The sequence below is a fragment of the Passer montanus genome, unplaced genomic scaffold (genome assembly GCF_014805655.1).
Source record: "Passer montanus isolate IOZ18808 unplaced genomic scaffold, ASM1480565v1 scaffold46, whole genome shotgun sequence".
Lineage (NCBI taxonomy): Eukaryota > Metazoa > Chordata > Aves > Passeriformes > Passeridae > Passer > Passer montanus.
In genome coordinates this window covers 3078696-3101895 of record NW_024369485.1, presented here as the reverse complement: position 1 = coordinate 3101895, position 23200 = coordinate 3078696, and the positions used below count along the sequence as shown (strand labels likewise).

The window sequence follows — 23200 nt, the reverse complement described above, 5'->3', positions numbered from 1 at the left end:
TATCTTGTGATTGTCTGCAGAGTTTACCATAGAAAACATTCACAGGAGGAATTGTGCTTTCTCTTCCTTATTAAAAAGATCAATTCCCTGAAAAAATACAGTGTGAAATCCATCTGATGGAGCTGGCTGTGAACACCCAGGCAGCTTCATTTCTCACATGGTAGGAGGGACCATTACTGAAATCCGTAAATCATCAGCTAGAAGGATCCTTACAAGTTCATAGCAACACAAATTTAACACAATAAATACTGACTGCTGATATGACCATTAGGATTTTGTTTTTTAAATTATGCCGGTGACATTTCTGCTTCTTACTTTGAGTTCCTGTGTGGATGAGCCCAGAGCCTGCAGAAGCACAGGGCTCACTGAAGATGGTGGGACTGCTGGGGTGAGTGGTGAGAGCAGACTGGAGCCTCTGGATGTCCTTCCCAGCAGCCTCACCAAGATCACTTTCAGTGTAGGGATGAACCTGCAACAGCCACAATGAGCAAATTTGAAGCACGGCTGAGAAAATGCTGCATTTGCCTCTCATGCTCTTGACACTTGCCTGCAGCCATTTGAAGTTACAGAAATATGATATGTAATAGAAGGATGTGACCATTCACAGTTTGAGAAATAGGCAATGACCATTTTTCCCACCTCAGAAGTCTTCATTTTGGACTTGATATAATAAGCACATGGTTTGCTACCATTTATCTTGGTGTTCTGTCTCTAAAACAACACAGAGAATTCAATTACTTGATACATTTCATGCCACCTCAGTCTTAAAAACTGAGAAATCCTACCAACTCTTGACTGATGGTGAGAAGGTGAGGTAGAATTAAGCATGTTCCTGACTGACCTTGCCAAGACAATCAAAAATGCAGTAATGAACAATTGAATGTGTCTCTGGAAGTTTTACTGTGAGAAGAGAGATCACAGATGTGATTCTGCACAGAACACTTAAAATGACAGGATATAGATCAAAATATTAACAATGAACAAGTATTTTAGAAAACAAAGATGCTAGAGATAATATTCCAGCTTGTGTTTTGTGAATGTTGCTTAATTACTTCTCATGCAATTGCTGGCTCAGAAGTACTGTACAGGGCTGGGGAGCAATTGCCAATTCTCCACAGTATTTCCTTGTCTGCTGTGAAAGGATGAACTGTCATCATGCATTTCAGCCTAATCTGGAATTCTTTCAAGGTGATTTTGGCCAGTAGGGTTTTCACATTTTCCCCTTTCACATGCACACAGGTCACTTAGTTCTCTGACTTCCAGGTTTTCATCCTGAAATTGTGAAATAGCCCTGCTGGTTTCAGCTGGGGTAGAGTTAGTTCCCTTCACAGTGGCTGGCATGGGGCTGTGTTTTGGATTTGTGCTGAACACAGGGTTGATAATATGGAAATGCTTTTGTTATTGCTGAGCAGGGCTTGCACAGAGCCGAGGCCTTTTCTGATTTTGTACTGCCATGCTGAGGAGGAAGTGGGGGATGCCTGGGAGTGTGGGAGGAGACAGCTGGGACAGCTGACCAAAGGGATACTCCACACCACAGGGCATAATGTTCAGTATATGAAGTGTACAAAAAACCCCAAAACTTGAAGAGGAGGATGTATTTAGTAACTCCTCTTGTCCTGCAAAGTTTCCTGTTATAAAAGTTTAAGAATTAAAAGCCTAACGGAGAGTAATAAAATTCTTTTATGTAATGTTTTGTGAAATTCAGGCAACCTCTCAGCCTGTAAAAGGAGCAGGGTTGTGTGCTTTGGATGCTTTGCAGTGCAGGGTGCTGTAGCTTTATACCTTCACTGGGCTTTAGGGGTTGTCTCTGCATGAGAATTCCACACCTCTGTGCAGCTCCTGGGTCAGTCCTGCCTTGTCAAAGTCATGGGGCTGCACCAGTAAGTCAAACAGATGGTTGCTGCTAATGCACTGTGACTCTCTTTACTCTGGCCAGAAATATTTCAGACGTGAATAATTCTCAGCTGCTTTCCCAAGGTTTCCTACCTATAAACCTACTCTCCCAAGCCCTTGACTTTCCTTCTACTGCTGTCACTGGTAGCCCCTCTGCTTGGCTTGTTCCCTGTGGGCAGGGTTAATTTGGCAATGAGTAACTGTTCTCACCTGATGATTTACCTCTAAATGTAGGAAAAACCCTGTGAATTCCATAATACGTTACAGAATCTCAAAGAATAACATCACTACCTTACAGAGCAAGGCAAAGAGTAACATCATCATGCTGTGCTTTTCCCTAGGACTCCATTTGTCCTACTGAAACATGGGAGGAGGAGTTGTCACGCAACCATCAACGTTGCAAGGCCTTTCCCTTGCTTGTGCAGAAAGGTGGGAAAAGCTGACAGAATGCCAAGGTTAGCAGGGCAGTGAGCAGTGTGAGAAGGGTTTCATGCATGTTTAGTGTGAGTGTAGCATGGGGAACAAGGAGAGCCTTTCCAAGTGGGAAGCTGCAGCACATTGAGGCCACAGGGTTTGGTTGTCAAGTAGCCAGAATAAGTCCCTCTTGCAGATGCCTGCCTTCTGAGTGAGCAAGGGAGCTTTGGTCAGCAGGGAGAGCCTGAAACCCTTGGGGTGCTGCAAGTGAGGGCTGCACTGTGCACTCCTCATCTAGTAGGTAACCTTGTTAAAAAGAGACTGAGGAGAGAAAGGTGCACTATTCCAGTTTTGTGGGGACTGAACACCTCTATCTCGGTCAAGCTCAGCTATGCAGGTCATGCTCTCTGTTGCCTGTCAGGAGGGGAAAGATTCAGGAAAGCAAAAACAATGTTCAAAACTGAAGATTGCTAGTGGGAGGATAATATCCAAAATTCTTTTATGTCAGCAGATGTTCATCTGCCTCATCCTTTTAACAGAGGCATGGGCTGGATCAGTGAAACAGATTGACCCCAGCCAGTGGCTTTTCATACAGAATGGAAGGTCTGGTTGCTTTGTATGAAAGCAGTTTGCTGAGAGATGTGGTCAAGTTGGAGGCCCCACTTCCAGCATGTTGTGACCATTTGTGCTGAATGCTGGTCTGTTTCCTAAGGTTATTTCCAAGATTCTCCTTGTAGGATCCCTTTAGTGCATGAGCGGGGATGGATTGGATGCAGTCCAGAGCATTGCTTCCTACAGCTCATGGTGATCAGTTCTTTTATCACTCGTGTTTGTATTGTACAAGGAGCATGTGAACTGGGCTGAAGGACATCCTTGTCTCCCAGCAAGGAACAGCTGGTCCAGCTGTGTCCCAGTTCACAAGAGTAGGTTTCAGCCTAACTCCTGTTGCTATGGAAAGGCTGATCAGTGCTTTCTAGGCTGGGACTCCCCAGCAGGGGGACTCTGTTGTGACTCTGTCTGTGCATTAAAAATAACTTCTCTCTCAATTCCTTTTTCTCCACTTTGGCTGAAAAATGAAGGCTTGTTCAACTACACTGGTAAGACCAGAGTGACTCCTGAAAGCTAATCCAAGGAGCCATAGGCCTGAAAACTGCAATCTAGGACAGGAGTTAGGTGCTGAAGTTCCCTTTGCAGCACCTGAGAGGCAGGAATAATCCCAGGAGAACAGAAGTGCAGAGCAGGACATCTGTGCAGTCGCGTGGCTGAATCACACCTTGTGAAAGACACCCTCAAAGGTAAACAGGGAATGCCTAACCCAACACACTGTGAGATTTGGTGTGAAAATCATCATCTACACCATGGTCAGCAACCAAGGCAGGAGAAAGAGACCAAGGATTGGAATTGTGCTGGCTTGTCTTTGGGAAGGGGGAAACCTGAAATCCCTGTTGAAATGGGAATGCAAGTCTGTCTCTTGTTTTCCATCTGCCTTCCAAGGTATGTGGAAGAGAAAAGTCTCCTCATCTGCCAGGTGGTGGAGGAAGGGTATGGAATGCTGCTGCACCTCTTCCTGGTTTTCCAGGGCAAAAGGAGAGGATCTGGGATAACCCACTTACTGCAGACAAGTTTATCTAAACATGCTCTGCAAAGCTGCAGGACAAAGTGAGCCTCAGTTACACCAGACCAGACCTGGTGCTCACCTCCGTGGTCTGAGAGTGCTGAGAAGAGCTAGCATTTGGTCATTATTATTTTCCCTTCATCCTAGTCTACAGATTTCTAGAGGACTGCTTTTCAGATTAACAGAAAGTTAACCTAAACTTAAAAATTTGCTGCTGCTGTTAAAAACAGGGAGTGTGCTCTCCTGGCAAATGCATGCATGGCAAATGCAGTCACTTGCTGGGCTCTGCAGTGTGGGCTGTGGACAGCAGAGTGCACTGCTCATGCAGCAGAGGAAGGCAGCACCCAGGCAGCTGCTGGGGGGGCTGGGGTCACAGCACCCTCCCATTCCTTTTCACAGATCATACTCCTTCAGCAGGTACAGCTGTAACAGGGCGTCTATTCAGCAATCGTCTCAGGCAGGACTGCAGCTTTTGGGAAGTGGGCCACGTGTGTGCACTGACCAGGCAGGTTGGGGAGGCAGGGGCTGCAGGAGCTGGGAAACCCTCTAGAGACTGCACACAAGTGTGCTGTCAGCACGAGTGTGCCATCTGCCCCGTCTGCACTGCTGGTGAACTTCTACATGTGCTGCAGCCACACCTGCAGGTACACTGTAGACACATCCTGAGGGTGATAACAGGTGGTCATGTGTCAGGTTTGTACTTGATCTCAAAACAATTAATAAGAATTAAAAGAAAAAAAGCAACCTTTCCATATGCACAGAAACAAAAAATACCAGGTGTCATTTTTGCTCATACTACAGTATCCATTTTCTCACATTTTATAGAGTTAGCTTTTTCTTTACAGGGACAAGTGAGAGGAATATGAGGAACTAACAGGTTTCCAGGAAGGTCAGGTTGATGTCATGATACAGACAAAGCTGTGCATTAGTGGGAAGAAGCCTGTGCCTAGTGTTGCAAGCTGGAGGGGCGCTGGCAGCGATTGCTTGGCTCTCTGAAGCCAGCGTTGGTACAGCAGATGGCTGCTCTTGCACATTAGCAAGGAGATGTTCTGTGCTTACATTGCTCTGATGTATTTTTATTTGACTTTTCAGATTTGCACTTTACATTCAGATGGGAGGATTGGCAGTCACTTTATGAAGTATTACAAGAAGCAGCCATAATTAGGGCTGGAATAATTTTAGTGATCTGCAAGTCCATAGTTGAGCATCTGGAAGAGACACAAAGTGTTATTTTGCTGCCTTGGGTCATTTTCTGCTAAGTTTTCTTCTGTAGCCACTTCAGAGAGGCAATAGGTTGCCAGATTTACTGATCCTGTTAGTAGACTCAAGAACTTTCCAGTGCTGTCCCACCATCTGGTCTTTAAGCTTCATGCAAATAGTTCTGGTGGTTCCTGGAAGCAGTAGCTCCTGTGTCCAGTGGCACCATTTGGAAAGCAGCCAGCACAGCAGAGCCTTCAGGTGCTATTGGAGACACACACAGAGGCTGAAGTGAGGAGTGATGCTGGAGCACAGAGCTCAGCAGCTCTGGTTGTCCAAGGGTGGATGAAGCTATAGGAGAAACCTTGCTCTCTGGAGGATTTGAACCATTCAAAAGCATTTGGAATATGGCAGTGTGCCTTAGTGCCTTAGTGTTTGTTTCTAAAATTTTGGATCTGTTTTCTCTCAGACTGGGGGCAGTCCTGTTGAAAACCTGTTGAAATAATACCTGGCTCCAAAACTGCCTGCTATGGCCCAAGTCCAGCATGCCCTGCTCTGCTGCTGGCATCTGCTCCAGAGCCACACCAGCTGTGTTTGGCTTGGCAGGAAGCTCTCCTTCCTCCCTCTCTCATGGGCTCAAGCTGAGACCATGGGACTGTAAACCATCTCCATTCCCTGTTCTTGTCCCAGAACTTTTATTTTTGAGGTCCTGGAGGACAGGCTCTGCATCGCTTGTGTTACAAAGCATGGTGACCTCTTGGGGAGAGCACACAGGGCCTGGTGTTCTTACCAAATTCAGTTTATGTGTGTCATCTTCGATCTGGAGCAACAATCCATACTGGTCCAGCAAGTACATAGCCCTGGAGACTGTGAGAAGGGTGACCTGGAAAGCCTGAGAACGATACACAGTGTGTTTGTGTAGTTTTTAAGGAATGCATACATGCTTAAAGGTGACATCCATGTTTACAGTCCATGCTCGTGGCATTACAGATGCCAAAGTCAGAGCTCCTAAATCTCTGAGAAACATCAGGTCAGGGGTGCATTGCAATGGTTCTTTTCCTCCTCCACAACCTACCCTTCCTCTCCCTGCTTGAGCTGCACTGTCCTCTGCAGGTGCTGCCAGGTTGTTTGTTGGTAGGAGAGCATGCTGCCACGAAACAGTGCACATACATCTGAAAAGAAGAAAAATGCAACTTGATCCATATCAAATCTCACTTTGCAGAGCATTATTTTGTCCTTGCCTTTTGCAGAAACTACATCTGATTAGACCTATGCTTGTCTGGACACCTCCATGTGGCACCTTCTAGCTGAACCTGCCTTGAATTTAAAGTTGGAGTCAAGGAAGCCCTCAGGCAGTTTGGTAACTGAGAGGCTGGAACAGGAGAAGTTAAAATTCACTCACATGCTGCAGTGTAGCAAAACTAGACATAAACTCAATCTGGTGCCTGCTGCAGCTGCACACTTAGGAAGCAGCACAAGCCAGAATTGCATCATGTTAATTTCTAGCAAGTTCAAGAGTTGAGGTGCCTATGAAAGGCTGAGTAAATAACAATGCAGTTACTTGAGCTGCCCAGGCAGGGTGAACACACCACGGCTGGTATCAGTACATGTCAGGACAGGCAGCTCACTCAGCTGGATGCACAAGGAGCAAAGTACCCTCAGGTTACTGTCCTGGGTTTTTCTCTGCTCTCCTTAGTCCTTAGAGGAGAATGGGATCTCAGACTTTAAGACCAAACCCACATGTCTCTGCTTCTCTGACACCTGAGGAGATGGATGACTGGCTAGGACAGATGGGAGACAGCAGAACTGAACTTCATGTGAATATTGGGACATATAAGTTGATTTTTCTCCTCTAGACATTTTGAGCTGAAGTGATACTAATCTGATCCTACACAAAGCCAGAATCACTATATAAAAATCATATTTACATACCAAATTCTTTTGTTTACTCCAGCCTGTCCAATCTCAAGTCAGCTAGGTGGCAGAGAAGATTTAAGAAGAGAACTGAACTAAAGCTGTGCACCAGTCAGGGTAGTTGAATTGAATGTGGGCTAGGGTTTAAGTCTGTGAGGTGCCTAAATCTATTTCTCAAAGCATAAAGTAACAGAATATCTGAGGTTAGAAGGGATCCATATGGATCATCAAGTCCAACTTCCTGCTCCTTGCTACCTCCAACTAAACCACATGACTAAGAGCATCATCCGGACTTCCAGATAGGGTCCATGAGTGGGAGCTGAGCCTTTCACTCAATCCTACCTGTTCCAGTTGCTGTGCCAGGGTCCTTACTGCCAGCCTTTTATAGTGAGGAGGGTGTCTCACCCTGGGGCTAACAGGCACCGGGCAGAACTCTGCAGCAAACTCACTGCCATTCATCTCACACCTGTTTGAGAGGAAAGACCAAGAGATATAAGTAGAAATTAGGGCTTTGCTGATGAGTTCATTGTAAATTTAATACGACTTGCCCATCCACAGTGATGTTCCATCTTGGGGTGCTGTTGAAGTCTGGAGATGTGGCTACCCAGCAGTTTTCCAGGTATAACTCGACACTGGGGCTCTCGTCCTTCAGCTCCACCTCAAGAAACACAGGCTCCATGGGTTGTTTGAGAATTGCCATGCTGGGCCCATAGAACTCCATGAAGGATTCATCTCAAGAAAATGTCAGGGGATTTTATTGTTTAATATTATTTAAACTAAAACATACTTGGACATTCTTTGATTTCCATAGGAGGAGATTTACCTTTGGACACTCTTGAAACTACATTCAGAGCTTGTCTTACCCTTCTGTAAGCTGCAGAGAAGGAAATGTTAGTGAGGTTCTTTAGGTGAAAGTAAGGCATGTCTTAACAAGGGAACTTAGGACGGAAAGAGTCAGAGAGGTTTAAAAATGGAGGAAGGGAATTGCACACCTGCAGTATTTGAACGTGGAAACATGGTCCCAGAGCCAAAGGGAGGGGATGTGGCCGGGTCCCTGGAGAAGGCACCGAGCACTAGGGTCTCTTTTGCTTGGTAATAGCACAAGACTGTTAGTCTAGAGTAGAAGAAACAGCAATTTTGTGTTCACATCTATTTCCCAGCAGCTGTATGGAAGTGAGTAGCGTCAGTGAGCAGCAGCTCCTACCTGTAGTCTGGATCTCTTGTGATTGTTGGTGTGCTCTGTCCTGGAAGAGTCTCTTTCTCATATGAGATTTCATTTTCATAAATAATGTGGTCACCTTCAAACTGTGCATGTGGGAAGCTCATTGTAAATTGGCTCTTCTCAGGAGCTGGGGCAGGGGATCAAAAGGGAAAATGCAGGAGAGGCAGAGAGTTCCAGCAGGAGTATCTGCTCTGGCCATGGACTTACCCTTACTGAAGTGCCACAGGTAGTGACATGGAACTTGAAGAAGGCATGGGCTTCATTATACTCCTTAGGCTTGCAGGAGCTGTCCCTGAGCTTGGTTTTACTCATGTCAATGGCAGGAACTGTCTTCATTTGGGCAGATACCATTATGGTACCATCTGGGTGGCATACTGAGAAAGACAGAGTTGGTTATCAGCTCAAGAAAGAATCACATATCTTCTATGATTGATCAGTTGCATAACTTACTTATAAATGCTGAAGAATTAAAACTGCAGCTAACGGAGAACATCTGTAAGATCTCCATAGTTCTCACTTTCCTTAGGGCAACATCAAACCTTGCTTTGATTTTCTGAAAAGACACTTCCTGTGAAGGAGGAGATGGAAGAGGTCTGTTATCTCCTGTACATCATCCACATGTACCAAGTTCTGCTCCATAGCTTGTGCCACTTGAATACTAATAAGTCATAAGAGTTAAATCAGTGTGAAGGCTCAAGCCTGAAGCAACATGGGAGCAGAACTACAAGTACAAGTTTTCTTGTATGAATTTATCAGTCACTGTCACAGAGATAAATTTGGGCTGATTATTGTAGAATAGCTCAAATTATTACAGCATCAATTTTCCCCTGCCATGTCCTTAATTTTCTGCAAAATTTCCTTTAAAAGAGCTTCTTTCATAAAAGATATATTGAAATATTGTTTCTGGCTCAGTGCAGATGGGACATTTTGCCTCATCTTACTAAAAACACTGAGGAGTTTGTTTTTGAAGACTTGGTGCATATCTTTTAGAGAAAAGTGTGGACTGCAGATTGCACAATACATGGCATTACCATAAGGGTCCATGTCTAATGCCTCTTATCCTACTTGCTCTGTCTCAGAGTCCTTCCCTCTGGAGGTTTTCCAATATGTGCAATACCACAGCACTACTGTGTCTGTAGAACTCTGTGGGAGCAAACAGCCCTATGTGCTTTAGAAAGGGCATTGCTGAACAGCTCCTGTACCTCATAGGTGAGTCCCCCAGCAAACAGAGGTATTTGCAAGATCAGGTGTGTGGAGTTGGTGGCTGCAAGGTACCCATTGGTGAGGGCAAGGTGGCGGTTCAGGAGCTTGTTACCAAGGTACAGCTCCCAGTACTGGTGCAAGCCAAAAGTGGGCAGGGTTAGATACAGGTTTTCCTCATCACAGGAACCAACTGCTTCGGGTACTTCTGCGGGAAGAAGGTGGGATGAAGAGTTAGCAATGAAGGAAGGTTTGAGTGCTGAGGTGTGGCCCAGGCAGGGATTTCTGTCGCAGGTGAGAAACCCCAGCAGCAATGTGCGTGCTGGTACTGTCTGCAGGGCTTGGCTGTGTTGTAGGGGGTGAAGCAGCGGACACTGAGGAGGGGAGTCCTGCTCCAGCAGTGGCTGCCAGCTTGCTTCCAGGACTGTTCCCTGTTTCAGTAAGGCAAGCTGAGCTATGTATGTAAATACATTTTTTTGATCAGTCTTTGAGCTGAACCAAGAGCTATTTCAGACATAAAATAGGACAGTGAGGAGATTGACATCTTTGCAGCATGGAAAAGTCTAATAAATTTGAGGAAATACCAAAGAGACCTGACTGTTTCAGCAACCTGCTATGTACAGCTCTTAGTGGATAATTTCTCCTTATAGAAATGCTGTCTTTGGAGATTACAGCAATGTTTTTTGAGTCAGTTAAATTCTGCCCTGGATGTGCAGGCAGAATTGTGTTTGAGGACAAACTGAAACTTGTAGCAATGTCTGAAAGTTTTGCCAGTAGATGTATGTTCATGTTCTGAGGCATCTTGTTCACACTGAAGTTTGCAAGCCAACTTCTTCTACACACTTGTTTTATTGCTCTCAGTGTCTCGAGGGCAGACTGTCTTGCCAGTATGCAGAAGAGCTGCCATCAGTGGAGCAGCAACTTGGCTGTTACCAACAATGAGCTGTGCAGGGGTGGGGTTTTCCCCAAAGCTCTCACCCTCACTCTGATGCTCTCACTGAGTTAAATGACAGCCGTGCTGTTGATGCAAACCAGTTAATGTCAGGAGAAAGCTTACCAATATCAGCAATCACACACTCCACCTCTGCTGAGTGATAGTACAGTGTCATCTCCGGACCCACGCTAAGGGTGTAGTTGACCAGGAGGGTGTATTTTGTTTCATTTCTATTCACATACTGAAAGAGAGAGGAGTAAAGCTGCAGCAGCTTTCAGAATAGGCAGGCATGTATATTCTGAACAACACTAAATAATTATTCCAACACCCTCCTCTCCTCTGCAAATAGCTCAGGCTCCAAAAGCATCGCTTCAGCTGGCCTAAAGCTATTCAGAAATCTGGCCTGGATTCAGCAGCTCTTTCAGCCAAACATAAACGTGGAGAATGTTGTGCCTTTTCAGAAAATGAAGAGAGAAGTGAACACAGTGGTGGTTCCTCTGTAGCCCAATAGTAAAAGAGCTCATAGAGAGAGATCCAGGTCCAAATCCTTATTCTTCGTTACTCAGAGCGTGGGCTGAAACCAGGAGAGTAAGTAATCGATTGAACAGAAGGTGTGAGATGCTGTGAGAGATCCCTCTCAATATCCTCTTTTCCTTCACTGAAAGCGCTCCCAAAGAAAAACCTGGTGTTCAACCTGAAATAAATGCTTCTAGATTTTTCTTTTCTTCCTTTGATCCTTAATGCAATTTGACTGTGGTTTGACTGCAGGCTGAAAACTATCTGCACAAATTCTGTGCGTTCACAATGTTGTTCCTTGTAACAGCATCACAGCCCTTTCGTGGTTTGGTTGAGAGTGGTAGAGGACTTGCAGTTATGCATCCTCCCACTGAAATGAGAGCTTGAAATCTCTCTGTGAGTATATACCTTTTACAAATATTTAGATTACAAATGGTCTGAAGCTTAACAAAATTACATTTAGAGTACCCTGAGCCTGCCGTAGCATGCTCGCATAGGGCATGGCCTGTGCCAGCAGTCAAACAGTGGGTTCAGGAGTTACTAGATTTTTGAAATTGGTGTTTGCCAGCACTGCAATAATTGATTTACTTTTCCAAGACACTCCTGTTTCAAAGGGCAGAATCTAATAGAGACTTGACAAAGCTCTTCCTGTTGTATGTGCACTCGGACATTAGCCATGCTGAAGGCACTACAGGAAGAAACATTTCATCCCATCTAATTACACTTGATACTGATCTCCTAGAGATCTGTGGAGAGAAAGGTGGGGACATAAAAGCCTCTAATCTTAACTCAGATGATCTCAGACTCATTGACACCTTTATGGTCAAGGAACTGTTGTTGGTTAATAAAAGCTGGACCATGCTCTGCAAAGGGACTGCCCCAGCTCCTCCACTCTGCTGCTGAAGTGACCTGCTGTATCCTACCTCTTTCAGAACATATGGATCATCAAAAGAGACTTCCAGGATAAATGCTTTTGTTCCATTAGAAAAGGGAGTTTCATAAATCTTGAAGCCGTGGTGCTGTGCTTCCCTCAGGGAAAATGGCACATTTCCTACTGTGATTGCCACCAGAGAGACATCGGGAAGAAAGTGTCCAAATGCAAGATTAAATAGCCGTTCCTCTGGCACAGTGTCTGCAGGGAGAGAGCATCAAATTACTGCTGATGTGGATCAAATAAGGAAGACGTTGGGGTGGCCTCCCATTCAAATTCCAGGAAACTTAGCCAACAGCCATCTCTTTAATGGCTCTGATTAATGAGTGTTTGTGTTCTAGTCAGATCTGAAATACTCTTGAGTACATGAGAATTGCTTCAAGCTGCAGGGAATTAACAACAAATACATAGAACTTTATAGAAAGTGGGTTCAGTGACTTTCTAGAGGTGCACTATGATGTGCAATACCTTTAAAGAAATCTAGAATCTAGTTCAGCTACATAAAATTTGATAAAGTTATCATAATGTATGGTAAGAGGCTCCTTTTTCTTTTTATATCACTTATCCAGACAATTCCAAGAATCATTGGTGGTTTAATGCATCAGGAAATAAAATTTAAAAACCATGACTGCAGCACTGGGTGGCACAATGATTTCAGTATGCTCCTAAGGTATCAAATGCAGGGAGTCTGGGGGAGAAAATACCATCAATGACTGCTGTCCTCAGACAGTGCTTCCCAGTGTGATAACTGCACATCACCACATCTTTATTCCGGTGCTCACTGGAAAAATCCAGGTATTAACATGAAAGGAACGTTTACATTTTTATCAGCAACTTATAAGTTAAGACTAAAGGGGTTTTGGGTATTTTTTTGTTTGTTTGTTTGAATATAATACTTGAATCTTGACTTTGCCTAGAAAATTGTAGGTGGGAGTTGAGAACATTCTGGTGAATGAAGATGTGTGGCACAGGTTGGGTGTAGCAATGTACAGCACAGCAGAAGATTGGTAAGGGTCAATGAGAGGAAAGACTTACTGTTGGTAACAGTTGGTATTTGTGGCCTGAAAGGTGTGGTGATGGATTTGATGATTGTGTACTTCGTGGTTTGCCAATCTGCATCCGTCCACGTGTGTTCCAGAAACAGGTTAATGCAGTAAATGACTCCATAGACACCACCAGATATGGAGCTCTAGGAGGTAAAATGTGTGATTAAGTCTTAATTCTCAGTAGCTTAATGAAAATTTGACTGAATATGGTTAAAATTCTCACACTAGGAAGAGCAAATGGTATTCTAGTACAGCCTAGGATGGATTTTGCTAGGAGATTTTGCTTATTTGTTTGGTAGCTTGGCCCATTAGTCTGGTCCATGTGTGGCTCAGATACTGCTGAGATCTTTAACAAGGAAGTATCAGGGGTGTCCTCATTAAGTTTAAGCACATCACCATGTTTGTTTGGTTGGTTTTTCTTTTTTTTTTTTTACCATCCCTGGATTATCTCTTGTTCTGTCTGTTACACAAATAGGGAACTCCTGAAGGGGATAAGTAAAAATCACACCAGTGCCATCTTGTAGGAATATTGCCAACTCCTTTCTAGTTGTTCAAGTTGTGTGGAGTTGTGGAGTTGTGAGCAACTTGATCTAGCATTGCCAACTCCTTTCTAGTTGTCTAGTTGTTCAAGTTGTGTGGAGTTGTGAGCAACTTGATCTAGTGAATGATGTTTCTGCCCATGGCAGTGGAGTCTGGAGTAAATTGTCTTTAAAAATGCATTTCAGCCCAAACTATTCTCTTCTGTTCTACTGAACATTCCTTTTGACATTGCTTCTGTATCTGTAAATTATATATTGATGAGGAATAAACTATGTTCAAAGCAGGTGACTGCACCCCAACAACATGCAGAGAACCTGTCCCTTGCTAAATCATGCTGTCTTGGAAATTGGCAGGGAAATTACTCATTGAGTCAGGCAAGAAGTTTACCAGGACTAGTTTCATTATTGAACAACACAGACAATTAAATTCCAATGTCCAGAAATCCCTTCACTCTTAATGTATTAGTATGCCTTATAGATGATTAACAAAAGGCAGCCTCTTGCTTCTACCATGTTTTGTCATTATAAATTCCTAGTTTCTGAGTAAGTGCTTTCAAAGCACTTACTTAGAGAAGCATCTAGCTCTTCAAATATTTATTGTATCTGCAAATTTTTAGCAGCAGTCAATCAGCATTTGGATTTATCATGATTTGGAAACATCTGTAGTACAGACCCTCAAATTCATTTGTGTGTGCCAGGTGTGCCACTAACCTCTAGCTTGCCTCCTTCTGCTCCAGTAGGGATGGTTATTCTGATGTGTGTCTCGTTGTACTCCAGTAAGTAGTTCATCTTCTCTGGATTCACTATGACTTGATCATCCACTCCCATTACAATGCTTTTAGACAGAAAGGTGGATTCCTGGACCACTAGTGTGGGGATAACTCTTGGCACAGTCCATGTTAGCGTGGTATCGGTGAAGCTGACGCCATCTGTGGAGTTAGACAGTTCCAGAGAAGGGGCAATTGGAGTTACCACTCAGTCCTGTCTCTGCCTTTCCCTGATTCCATTTCACCAGGATGTCTCTACAGTTTTCACTGATGCAACACCTTGTAGGATATCAGCCAAATGATGGCTATTTTGTCACAGAGACCCTGGCACTCCAAGCAGACCTGAATCACCAGTTTCAGGTGAATAATTAATTTATTCAGAAGAACTGGCACCTGTGCTCCCAGCTACCTGCTCTGTTGTCCCAGGGCTTACTGGCAGAAGGAAGAGGGCACGGAGCAACCTGTTTGGACCTTCTTGAAATATTGGCTTCAAGGTCTCATCAACTTAAAACCTTGTGCTTCCTCATCACTTGTTCACATTGATAATCTTTGTGAGATTATTAATGGCTGTGAGAGCCAGGTGCAGCCACCACTTCTCTGGAAAAAACCAGGCCAGTCCTGCCTCTCCAGAGAAAAGGATTATGTGAGTTTCAAGGATGCAGAGCGGCATGCCTTGCATGGAATAATATGGAAAAAGAAAGAACCAAGGTGAGAGCCAGGTGCAGCCACCACTTCTCTGGAAAAAGCCAGGCCAGTCCTGCCTCTCCAGAGAAAATGATTATATATGTGAGTTTCAAGGATGCAGAGCTGCATGCCTTGCATGGAATAGTATGGAAAAAAAGGAGACAAGGCTGTGGGATTAGTCCAGGGGAGGCTCCCTGGCTCTTCTATAGTTTTGCTTGTTTCCAGTTCCCTGCATCTAATGTGGGGATTTGAGAAACCAGAGACATGACACTGCACTGGGAACACAAATAATGTAGTGTCACAGCAGGGACTGTGTTTGTCCAGGACTAAAGCCACAGACTCTTAGCTCATGTTGCTGTGAGGGAAGCTTGTGAGAATGGGAGGACTGTGTTTTCTACTACCTCCTTCGGTGGTTATTTTTAGTGCAGAAGGAAGAGATCCTTACCAACAGGACAGGAGACCGTTGTGTCAATCAGCAAAAGCAGCCACCGCTGCCTGTACATGGAAGTGGAAGTGATCATGTTCATATTTACACCACTGACCTGTTTGAGCCCAGGCAGAAAAAGAGAGCTGATGTTCTGGAGAGGCATTGGGAACAGCAGAGCTTTGTGTCTGGCTGGGATCAGCAACTCACCACGCTGACATCAGACTCGTTGCTGTGGTAGGGCGCTCGCAGGTACACTCGGGACAGGCTGTTATTGAAGCTGTAGCCCAGTTTTACTGCATCACTTACTGTTATTCTCTTTCTCCCTGATGGAGAAACAAACATCAGTTGCCATTGCTGGTATGCAACATTTTGAGTCTGCAAGAGAGAGATGAGCTATATCAGTTCTATGTCTACTAAAGTCTCTTAAAAAGCTGAGTAGTGATACTGTAGTGCCTGTTTTCCTGTTAGAAGTGGGAGTAACTGGAATGATACTAGGACCTCATCTCAGGCAAGAAATGCCCTTGAGATATATAGATGTATATATATGAATATGAATATGGAATTCTAGAGCTCTTTAAGACATCTTTAGGGATACTCTTCTAGCAATCCTGGAAGAAATGTAGACAGGTGGCCTTGTACAAATCCACTGTGGACAAAATATCTGTGTTGTTAAGAAACTGATTGTCCCCATGTCTGTTGACTGCTGGAGCAGTCCAGACACCAAATGACAGACTACCATTGATAGTGTCTAGCCATGCTAGACACGTGTTAAAGACAAGAAGAGAGCAATGCCTGTACTGGCCTAGAACACAGTCCCCTGCAGTGATGGCCATATGGGAGCACAGTCAAAAGGAAAATGGGCATCAAGAGCAAGAAAGACATGAGAAACATGGGACAAGCATATGTATTTGACAGAATCACAGAATGGTTAAGGAAGGAGCCACTGGAGGCCATCTAGCACAACCTCTCTGCTTAAGCAGCTTTCCCATGAGCGTGGTACTATTGTGTCCAGGCAGCTTTTGAATTTCTCCAGATGAGACTCCATACCTTCTCTGGGCAATCTGTTTCATTCTTCCTCACATTCAGGTGGAACTTCCAGTGGATCAGTTTCTGTCTGCTCTCTTGTCCTACTGCTGGGCACCACTGAGGAGAACCTGTCTCCATCCTCTTGACACCCTTCTTTCAGATACTTGTGTACTAAGATCCTCTCCTAATCTTTCCCAATCTAAACAGGCCCAACTCCCTCAGCTTTTCCTCATAAGATAGATGCTCCTGTCATAATTTCCCACTCATTCTTTCCAGTCTCAAATATTTTTTATCTCAGTGACTCCTGAGCTATCTGTACCTTCTTTGTATTTTGTATGTCTTATTGGATTTCTCTTCAGTCAACTTTTCCAGACTTTCCTTGCGATCAAGTAAGCTTTTAGCAGCCACAACATCTTTTGGTGATGAGTTTGACAGTTTCACTACCCATTGTGTGAAGAACCACCTACCTTTGTTTGTCTTGAACTCAATTTCCACTAATGGAACAAGTGTATGACTCTATTCTCCCACCTAAATATCTTTTTGCAGTCTAGAGGTCTAAAAATACTTGCGAGGTTTTCAGTACTTGACGGCAAATTTGTCATCTCCCTTTTTTTTGTCTGAGATGGAGCTATGCCCCAAGAATGACTCATAAGAGCAGAGAGAAGAGGCAGGCTAAGAACTGTTAGGAGAGACTCCCCTTCATACCTCTGGCAGTGCTGACATCCATGCTACAGTGTAGTCATTTGAAACTGCTGGGACATCAGTCTTCACTGACACCTGGGGACACAGGAGATTCTTTGGGAGCAATGGGAGCAAATTCAGTATTATTACAGGCATGGGGAACAGCATCTATCAGGATTTAGCAGTTTGCATTCATTGGAGGTAATTAAAGTGTTTCCATGGAGGTTCTTGATAGCAGTACTTTTTGTGGCCTTAAAATGAAAGTTCATTGGCCTGGGTCTCTCCACTGAAGGTGTAGGAAAGCAGGTTATTGGCATTAACATGATTGGTTCTCTCTTCCCATGCAGGCTGAAAACCTGAAAATGCAGGATCCCCACCACCTAAGGCAGGTGCTGTGGTGTAAATCCTTCCCACATGTGCTGCAGAGTGAGGCAAGGAAACAGGAGAGTCAGAAGACACCTGTACCATGGTTTAATTGTGTTGCAACACCCAGACATGCCTGCACAGCCTTGGGTTCTGACAGGAGAAATATGCTTTCTTTCTCCTGCCTCTTGCAGGCATGCACAGAAAGCAATGAAATTTGGATTGTTTGCTGCCTCATTTCTACATTGGTGTGGAGGTCATGGCAGCAGGTCAAGCAGCCCACTTGCACACCTGGCAGGAGGCAGCTCCTGTCTCACAGTCATGTCCTGTGGGTTGTGTGATTCAGCAGAGATGCAGCTCTGCAAACTCTAGGTTTTATTATTTCAGATATGAAGATGACATTCTCACTGCTGCAGCACTTTATGACGAAGAGTGACTCTCATGAGCTTAAGAGCTTGGCCTTAAGCCTCTTGTTGATTTGCTTGCAGAGGCTTGCCTTAATTCATCTGTACAGTTAACTGAGTTTCACTGCATACAAAATATTTATGGCATGCAAATGTGTTACTAATCAGATCTACAGTTACACACTCTGCTAAATATCAGCAGGTTTCTGTTATGCCTGGTACATGGGGTACAATCTACTTCTGACAGGAATTTCTGGAGGTTGCTGTGCCTGGCAGGGAGCTTGGATGTAGCCTTGCCTTCAGTGGGAAGGTTTTTACCTCCATGTAGTTTTCTTCACACACAATTTCTCTTGAAGCCCAGGATGCATAGGAGCAGTACATAGGGTAGGTGTAGGTGACAGCTGCCCTCATGCTTGAAAATGAGGAGACCTTGATGTTCACAGTCAGTGAAAACAGCTCATCTGCCTGGGAAGAAAAACTGGCAATTCAGCAGATGGTTTGGAAGGTTCAAGGAGTGGCTCCATGGGACCATGCAGCCCAGTGTTCTGTTTCTGAGAGCGTTTTATAATGATGAGAACAGCTTGAGAACTGCAGTAACAGCTCCTACAACATACCACCCTGTCTGAAATGGTTTGTGTGCAGGGTCTTACTGAGCCAGGGACATTGCCTCAGCACTCACAGCCTTTGCCTCAGACTCTATCTCAGCTCTGTTCTTGCCACACTGTAAAGGAGCAGCTGGTCAAGGGCAGACCTGACCTACCTTGCTGTGAAATTCATGTTTCTCCTCTTTGTGACTCTGTGTGTCTCCACACAGAGAAAGTACTGGAACTTTTGTTTTGATCTAAGTAGTTCAGACCAAACCTGCAATGCTATTTAATATTTAACACTAGACTAAGTCCAGTAAAAAAAATCCTTTTGGTTCTTCAGCTCCCCAGAAGCCACACACAAAGCCACGGACTGTCCTTCTATCTGACATAGATGTGTATTTTTCTACAGAAGAAGGCAAACCCTTTACAGAGAAATTTCCAGCCTGGAAATCCAGGTCATCGCACAGCACACTGTACACCCCCGTTTTTGTTAGCTAACTCTGCCTATAAAGTTTTACCATATTTTTTCTGTGGGGCTTCCAGGACCAACCAGACTAAACATGGACAAGCAATGAAGTTTCTACTCTGATTTGTTCTGGTTCTGGGTATATTTCATCTCAACTAATATTTAGAAATTAGAAATCCAGGCTACACTTTTACACGCATTTTTGGAAGGGGTGAATCACCTTCTGGAGATGCCTGCTTTTCTCCATTGACTATTGTGGAAGAGCAAACAACTAGTTTAGACTAGACATTATCTTTTAGATGGCTAAAGTTACGTGAGGCAAATCTGGGTCTAATAGACGTGTGTGATCTACGTTCCTAGGCATGTGTTAACAGGCACATTACCACACAAATTAAGCCAGGAAATGATCTGCCAGAATCACACTGCAAACATTGCTTTTTCAAGCAGATGCCTACTTCTTTCCAGAGAGCCTTTCAAGAAACTCTCTGGCAAATCAGCAGCTACAAGGATATGCTTGAGAACTGGCAGCTACTCAGCAGCATTAGGATAAGTGTCATTCCATGGAGAGAGGAAATCCCATGTCAGTCACACTGAGCAAACCTCACAGCAGAGAGCCATCGCCTATTCATTTCCACACTGCACTCCCAACACTAGTTCCTTGAGTTCAGTATTCTCAAATCATGCCGTTAGAATGCCATATACTATCTCAGTCTTGTGTTTTTGGGGAAGATGTACTGCCTGAGCTGCTTGCAAGCCGTGTCTGGGCCTTACCTCATTGGCCACGTGACAGCCGAGCGCTGAGGCGCGGAAGACGGGATTGCCCCACACGTCTTCTGACAGGACATAGCCACAGCGAGATGCCAATTTCTCATCCAGCAGAACAGGGCCAGAATCAGGATCTGCAGAAAAAGGCAAAGATATGTGGGATGTAAAGCTCCAGGCAAGTCCTGGGGCAGAGTGGTGCTGAGGCCCTCTCATGCAGCTCTTCTCGTGGGTTGGGTGCTCTCCAGTGACATGTGCTGCTAAGGAGCTGGTGACACTGCTAGTGACACTGTGCTGGCATGTGTAGGACTGCATGAGACAGTTTGGCATGACTCAAGCTCACACACATCATGTGCACTTCAATGCCTGTTTCCTTGCATCCAGAAGCTTGTGCCATTGCCACTTTGAAGTGCAATTTTTTCTCTGAAGCATCACCTCCCTCCCTGATTTTGGTCTCTGGGAAAGAGTTATGGGCTATTAAACCCATCTGTTTCTAAAAATCATCAAGTTGGGATAATCTGCTGCTCACTCTGCTCGAAGGATGTGGTCACAGACCTGTTTTGGGTGGGCACTTTTACATATTGATCAGGTTTGCTGCTTCTCTCTGCGTGCTGTGAGGCCTATGGTGGAGCCAACAAGAGACAGGACAGGGACTGGCTGTGCTCAGCTCTTGATGATGGTAGAATTAATAACATCATATTTTGTTAATCATCTGCCCTCTGATTAAGGAACTATTTTCGTGTTGGGTTAGAGACAAGAATCTGTACAAATAGATAGGGTTTAACTAGCTGCCACTGCAATTTCTAGATTTGTCTGTCATGCCTATATGTTGGTCAGTTCTAGAACTGCTGTTTCAGTAGATGGATGCCTGCAGGCAGGATAGGCTCAGGAGATAAATGGGAATAATTTTGGAAGAAGAAGGAATAGCTTTTGAGACCAGCTGATAGAGCTGGAAGAAACAAACAGCATTTTGTGCCTGAAGGCTGGTCTGTTTTTTCCAGCAGTATCAGTTACTCTCATAAATGCTATCCTTTCTGCCCACACCCTTTCCGTACTTGATTTTTTCAGTTCTGCCTCCAAATCAAATGAAAAAAAACCATAAGCCAGAAAAGAGTGCACTGATCTCAAGAGAAATTAATTAGGTTTGGGGTGAAATCACATACTTTTTACAATCTGATGTGAACATTTTCTGGTTTTCATTTTGGTCCCAAAGATTTTTGTTTTCCGCAGAAAATGGAACCCCTTTGTCCAATCTGAATTGTGGTATTTAAATGCTGTTGTGGTGTTAAATAAGAAGGAACTAAAGATACCCTCCAAAGTCCTTTAATTGCTGCAGCACTCACTCAGCCCTCATTGAGAGTGTGTTTTCTGAGTATTACCCAGCCTACATTGCTGTTGTCATTATGCTGTTCAGGACATATCCAATCTGCAATGTTGCCTTTGTTTTCCTTGCTAGACATGTGTAAGGGCTCAGCAGAGAAAAGAATGAAAGCCAAATGTCAGTCCTTGCCCCTCAGACCATCCTTTCTCCTTTCCCAGCCCCGTAGCAGCACGGGGCAGAGGGGGCTGTGGCTGTGGCTACCAGCTCTGCTCCTCTGCAGGGGTAGTGGCCAAATTGAGGAGGGAGAGGCTGGCTCAGGGTGACAAAGACGTGCTGCAGGGGTGAGTTACCAATTATCAATAGATGGCAGCAGCATCCAGATCACAGACTCTGGGATCACTTAGGTGATTCCCCAGCCTTCATGTTATTCGGGGCTGCCACTTGTAACTCACCATAGATTTCCAGCTGGAAGAACTTTCCCTGGAGCAAGAGTTTATTCAGTTTCATCCAAAAAATTCTGGAGCGGCAACTGCTCTCTACAAAACCTAGTGGGGGCACGTATAGAGCTGATGAGTCAGTGGGACTGGAGGGCAGAGAAGAGGCACATTGTGTTACGAGCAAAATAACCGAGTTCTCATCCTTGCCTCTGTCCCCACTCTGCTTTTATCATGTTTCACCAACCTGGGGGAGCCATCCGCCTCCCTTGTCCCAGCCAGAACAGGAAGAAAAACAGCCAGACCCTGCAGTATAAGCACATGAACTAATAATAGGGAGAACAGAGAGGAAAAAATAAAATATCAAAATGGAAAATTAAGGAGGTGGAAACCAAAGTCTTGTTACCTGTGTAGCAAGTGACCCACAGCCTCCATGTGTCCCCAGAGACCTGTGCATGGGCAGCAAAGCCCTTCTCCCTGTGAAGCAAAGCAGACCCAGGTGTGCAGGTGGAACCTGGTCAGACCCAGGAGGAGGGGTACAGGTTACCTTTCACAGACTGTGCTGTCTTCTCCAAACCTTGTGTGTGGACCAGGAGAGGCCAGTGGCTTCTGCTGTGGAAGGACACCTGGATGGAATCCTGCAGTGCCCTCCAACGTTATCAGAGCTCACTCCCAGCAGGGGAGGCAGCTCCCTCTCTCTGGGAGGGCACAGCACCCTCTTGCCAGATATTTGCAATGTCAGAGGCTGCTGCTGAGCCTAATGTAATGAGTACAGCAGACTTGGTGCTTTCCATCAACCCCTGGGAAGTATTCTCATTCCTTACAAGCCAGTTGGGTAGCTCTAGCTTCAGGTCTTTAGAACACACGAAACATTTCTCCAGAGGTATTTTAATTGGGTCTACACAGGAAATACATTTTTGTTTCTGTGAAATGTCTCAGTGACCCAGCCATGCCAGAGATAACAGCAGTACTTTGGCAGCTGCACGTTTTGCTTTAGTGGATCCAGTTAGGTTGCCCTTTGATTTGTTTGATTATCAGAGAGTGTTTTGGTGAAAACATCTTGTTTTCAGAAGTGCTGCAATATCTCGGTATCAGTCAGACCATATGCAGGTCTGTAAATGGCCAAGCATCTTTCCTGGGAAAGTCTTTGCTCGTAATGGAAGTTGTTTCTCTGGGACTGCAAGTGACCCAGGAAAGAAAGGCTGAGAGGCTTGGAGAACTAAAAATACAGCTTGTGTGGCATGGCTGAGCCAGGGCAGGGTGAGGAGCACAAGAGACTTAGGTTGACATTTTAACCATTTCAACCCAGAGCTCAATTTCCTTTTTGCCTCCATTTTGGGCCATTGACCAAACATTCTTACCTTACTTTGTTTCACAGGCACGAGCAGAGCTGTGCTGTAGATCAGATTGTTTTTGCTGTGCACTTCACACCACTGTGGGATGAACAAAATCCAGGGGGCACATCCACTCCCAGGACACAGTGCAATCAGTGTCATTTCTTCTTCTTTCAGAAAACCTGTGCAGTAACAGCAGTGCCCACACCACTGCCCTGCCAGACAGGGTCACTTTGCACAGCAGCAGGGAACAGTGGCACACATCTTGTGTGAGTGCTCTGGAGTGGAGCCCCAGGGCTTTAGCAATCTCCTAATTAATGTCCTTTGGCCACAAGACCCTTTCTCATTCAGTGGGAGCTGAAGTCCAGCTTCTGCCACAACTTCTCATGAGCCCATGCAGGACTGGCTGCATGATCCTGGCCCCATTAACGCTGTGTCCGAGTGACTCTTCATGGAATCCAGCTGGAGCTGGAATTCTGCTGGAAATGGCCGTACTCAGATACCACAGTGATGAGTGTGGTGC

The 23200-nt window shown here is 44.9% G+C and overlaps 1 protein-coding gene across 1 annotated transcript; it reads right to left on the bottom strand.

Annotated features, from left to right (window-relative positions):
* Nucleotides 1-4863: 4863 nt before the first annotated feature.
* LOC120508224 (zona pellucida sperm-binding protein 2-like) lies at nucleotides 4864-21932 on the bottom strand. Its single transcript, XM_039721608.1, has 24 exons — nucleotides 21891-21932; nucleotides 21750-21820; nucleotides 21591-21649; nucleotides 21362-21492; nucleotides 19598-19725; nucleotides 18092-18238; nucleotides 17031-17102; nucleotides 15507-15674; nucleotides 15318-15414; nucleotides 14133-14350; nucleotides 12872-13025; nucleotides 11829-12037; nucleotides 10513-10630; nucleotides 9458-9663; nucleotides 8706-8823; nucleotides 8463-8629; nucleotides 8238-8338; nucleotides 8026-8147; nucleotides 7857-7907; nucleotides 7582-7765; nucleotides 7376-7499; nucleotides 6195-6291; nucleotides 5910-6011; nucleotides 4864-5383 (listed from the first exon to the last, which is right to left on the bottom strand). Exons 2-23 carry the CDS (start codon nucleotides 21798-21800, stop codon nucleotides 5929-5931), a joined length of 2805 nt encoding a protein of 934 aa, XP_039577542.1. The 5' UTR covers nucleotides 21801-21820; nucleotides 21891-21932; the 3' UTR covers nucleotides 4864-5383; nucleotides 5910-5928.
* Between the last annotated feature and the right edge of the window lie 1268 nt (nucleotides 21933-23200).

Coding starts and splice junctions, on each gene's coding strand:
- LOC120508224 (XM_039721608.1), bottom strand. CDS start 21,800: ATGCACAGGTCTCTGGGGACACATGGAGGCTGTGGGTCACTTGCTACA. Junction 9,664..10,512: donor GTGTGTGATTGCTGATATTG/GTAAGCTTTCTC, acceptor TTCTTCCCGCAG/AAGTACCCGAAGCAGTTGGT. Junction 6,012..6,194: donor CTCAAGCAGGGAGAGGAAGG/GTAGGTTGTGGA, acceptor TATCGTTCTCAG/GCTTTCCAGGTCACCCTTCT.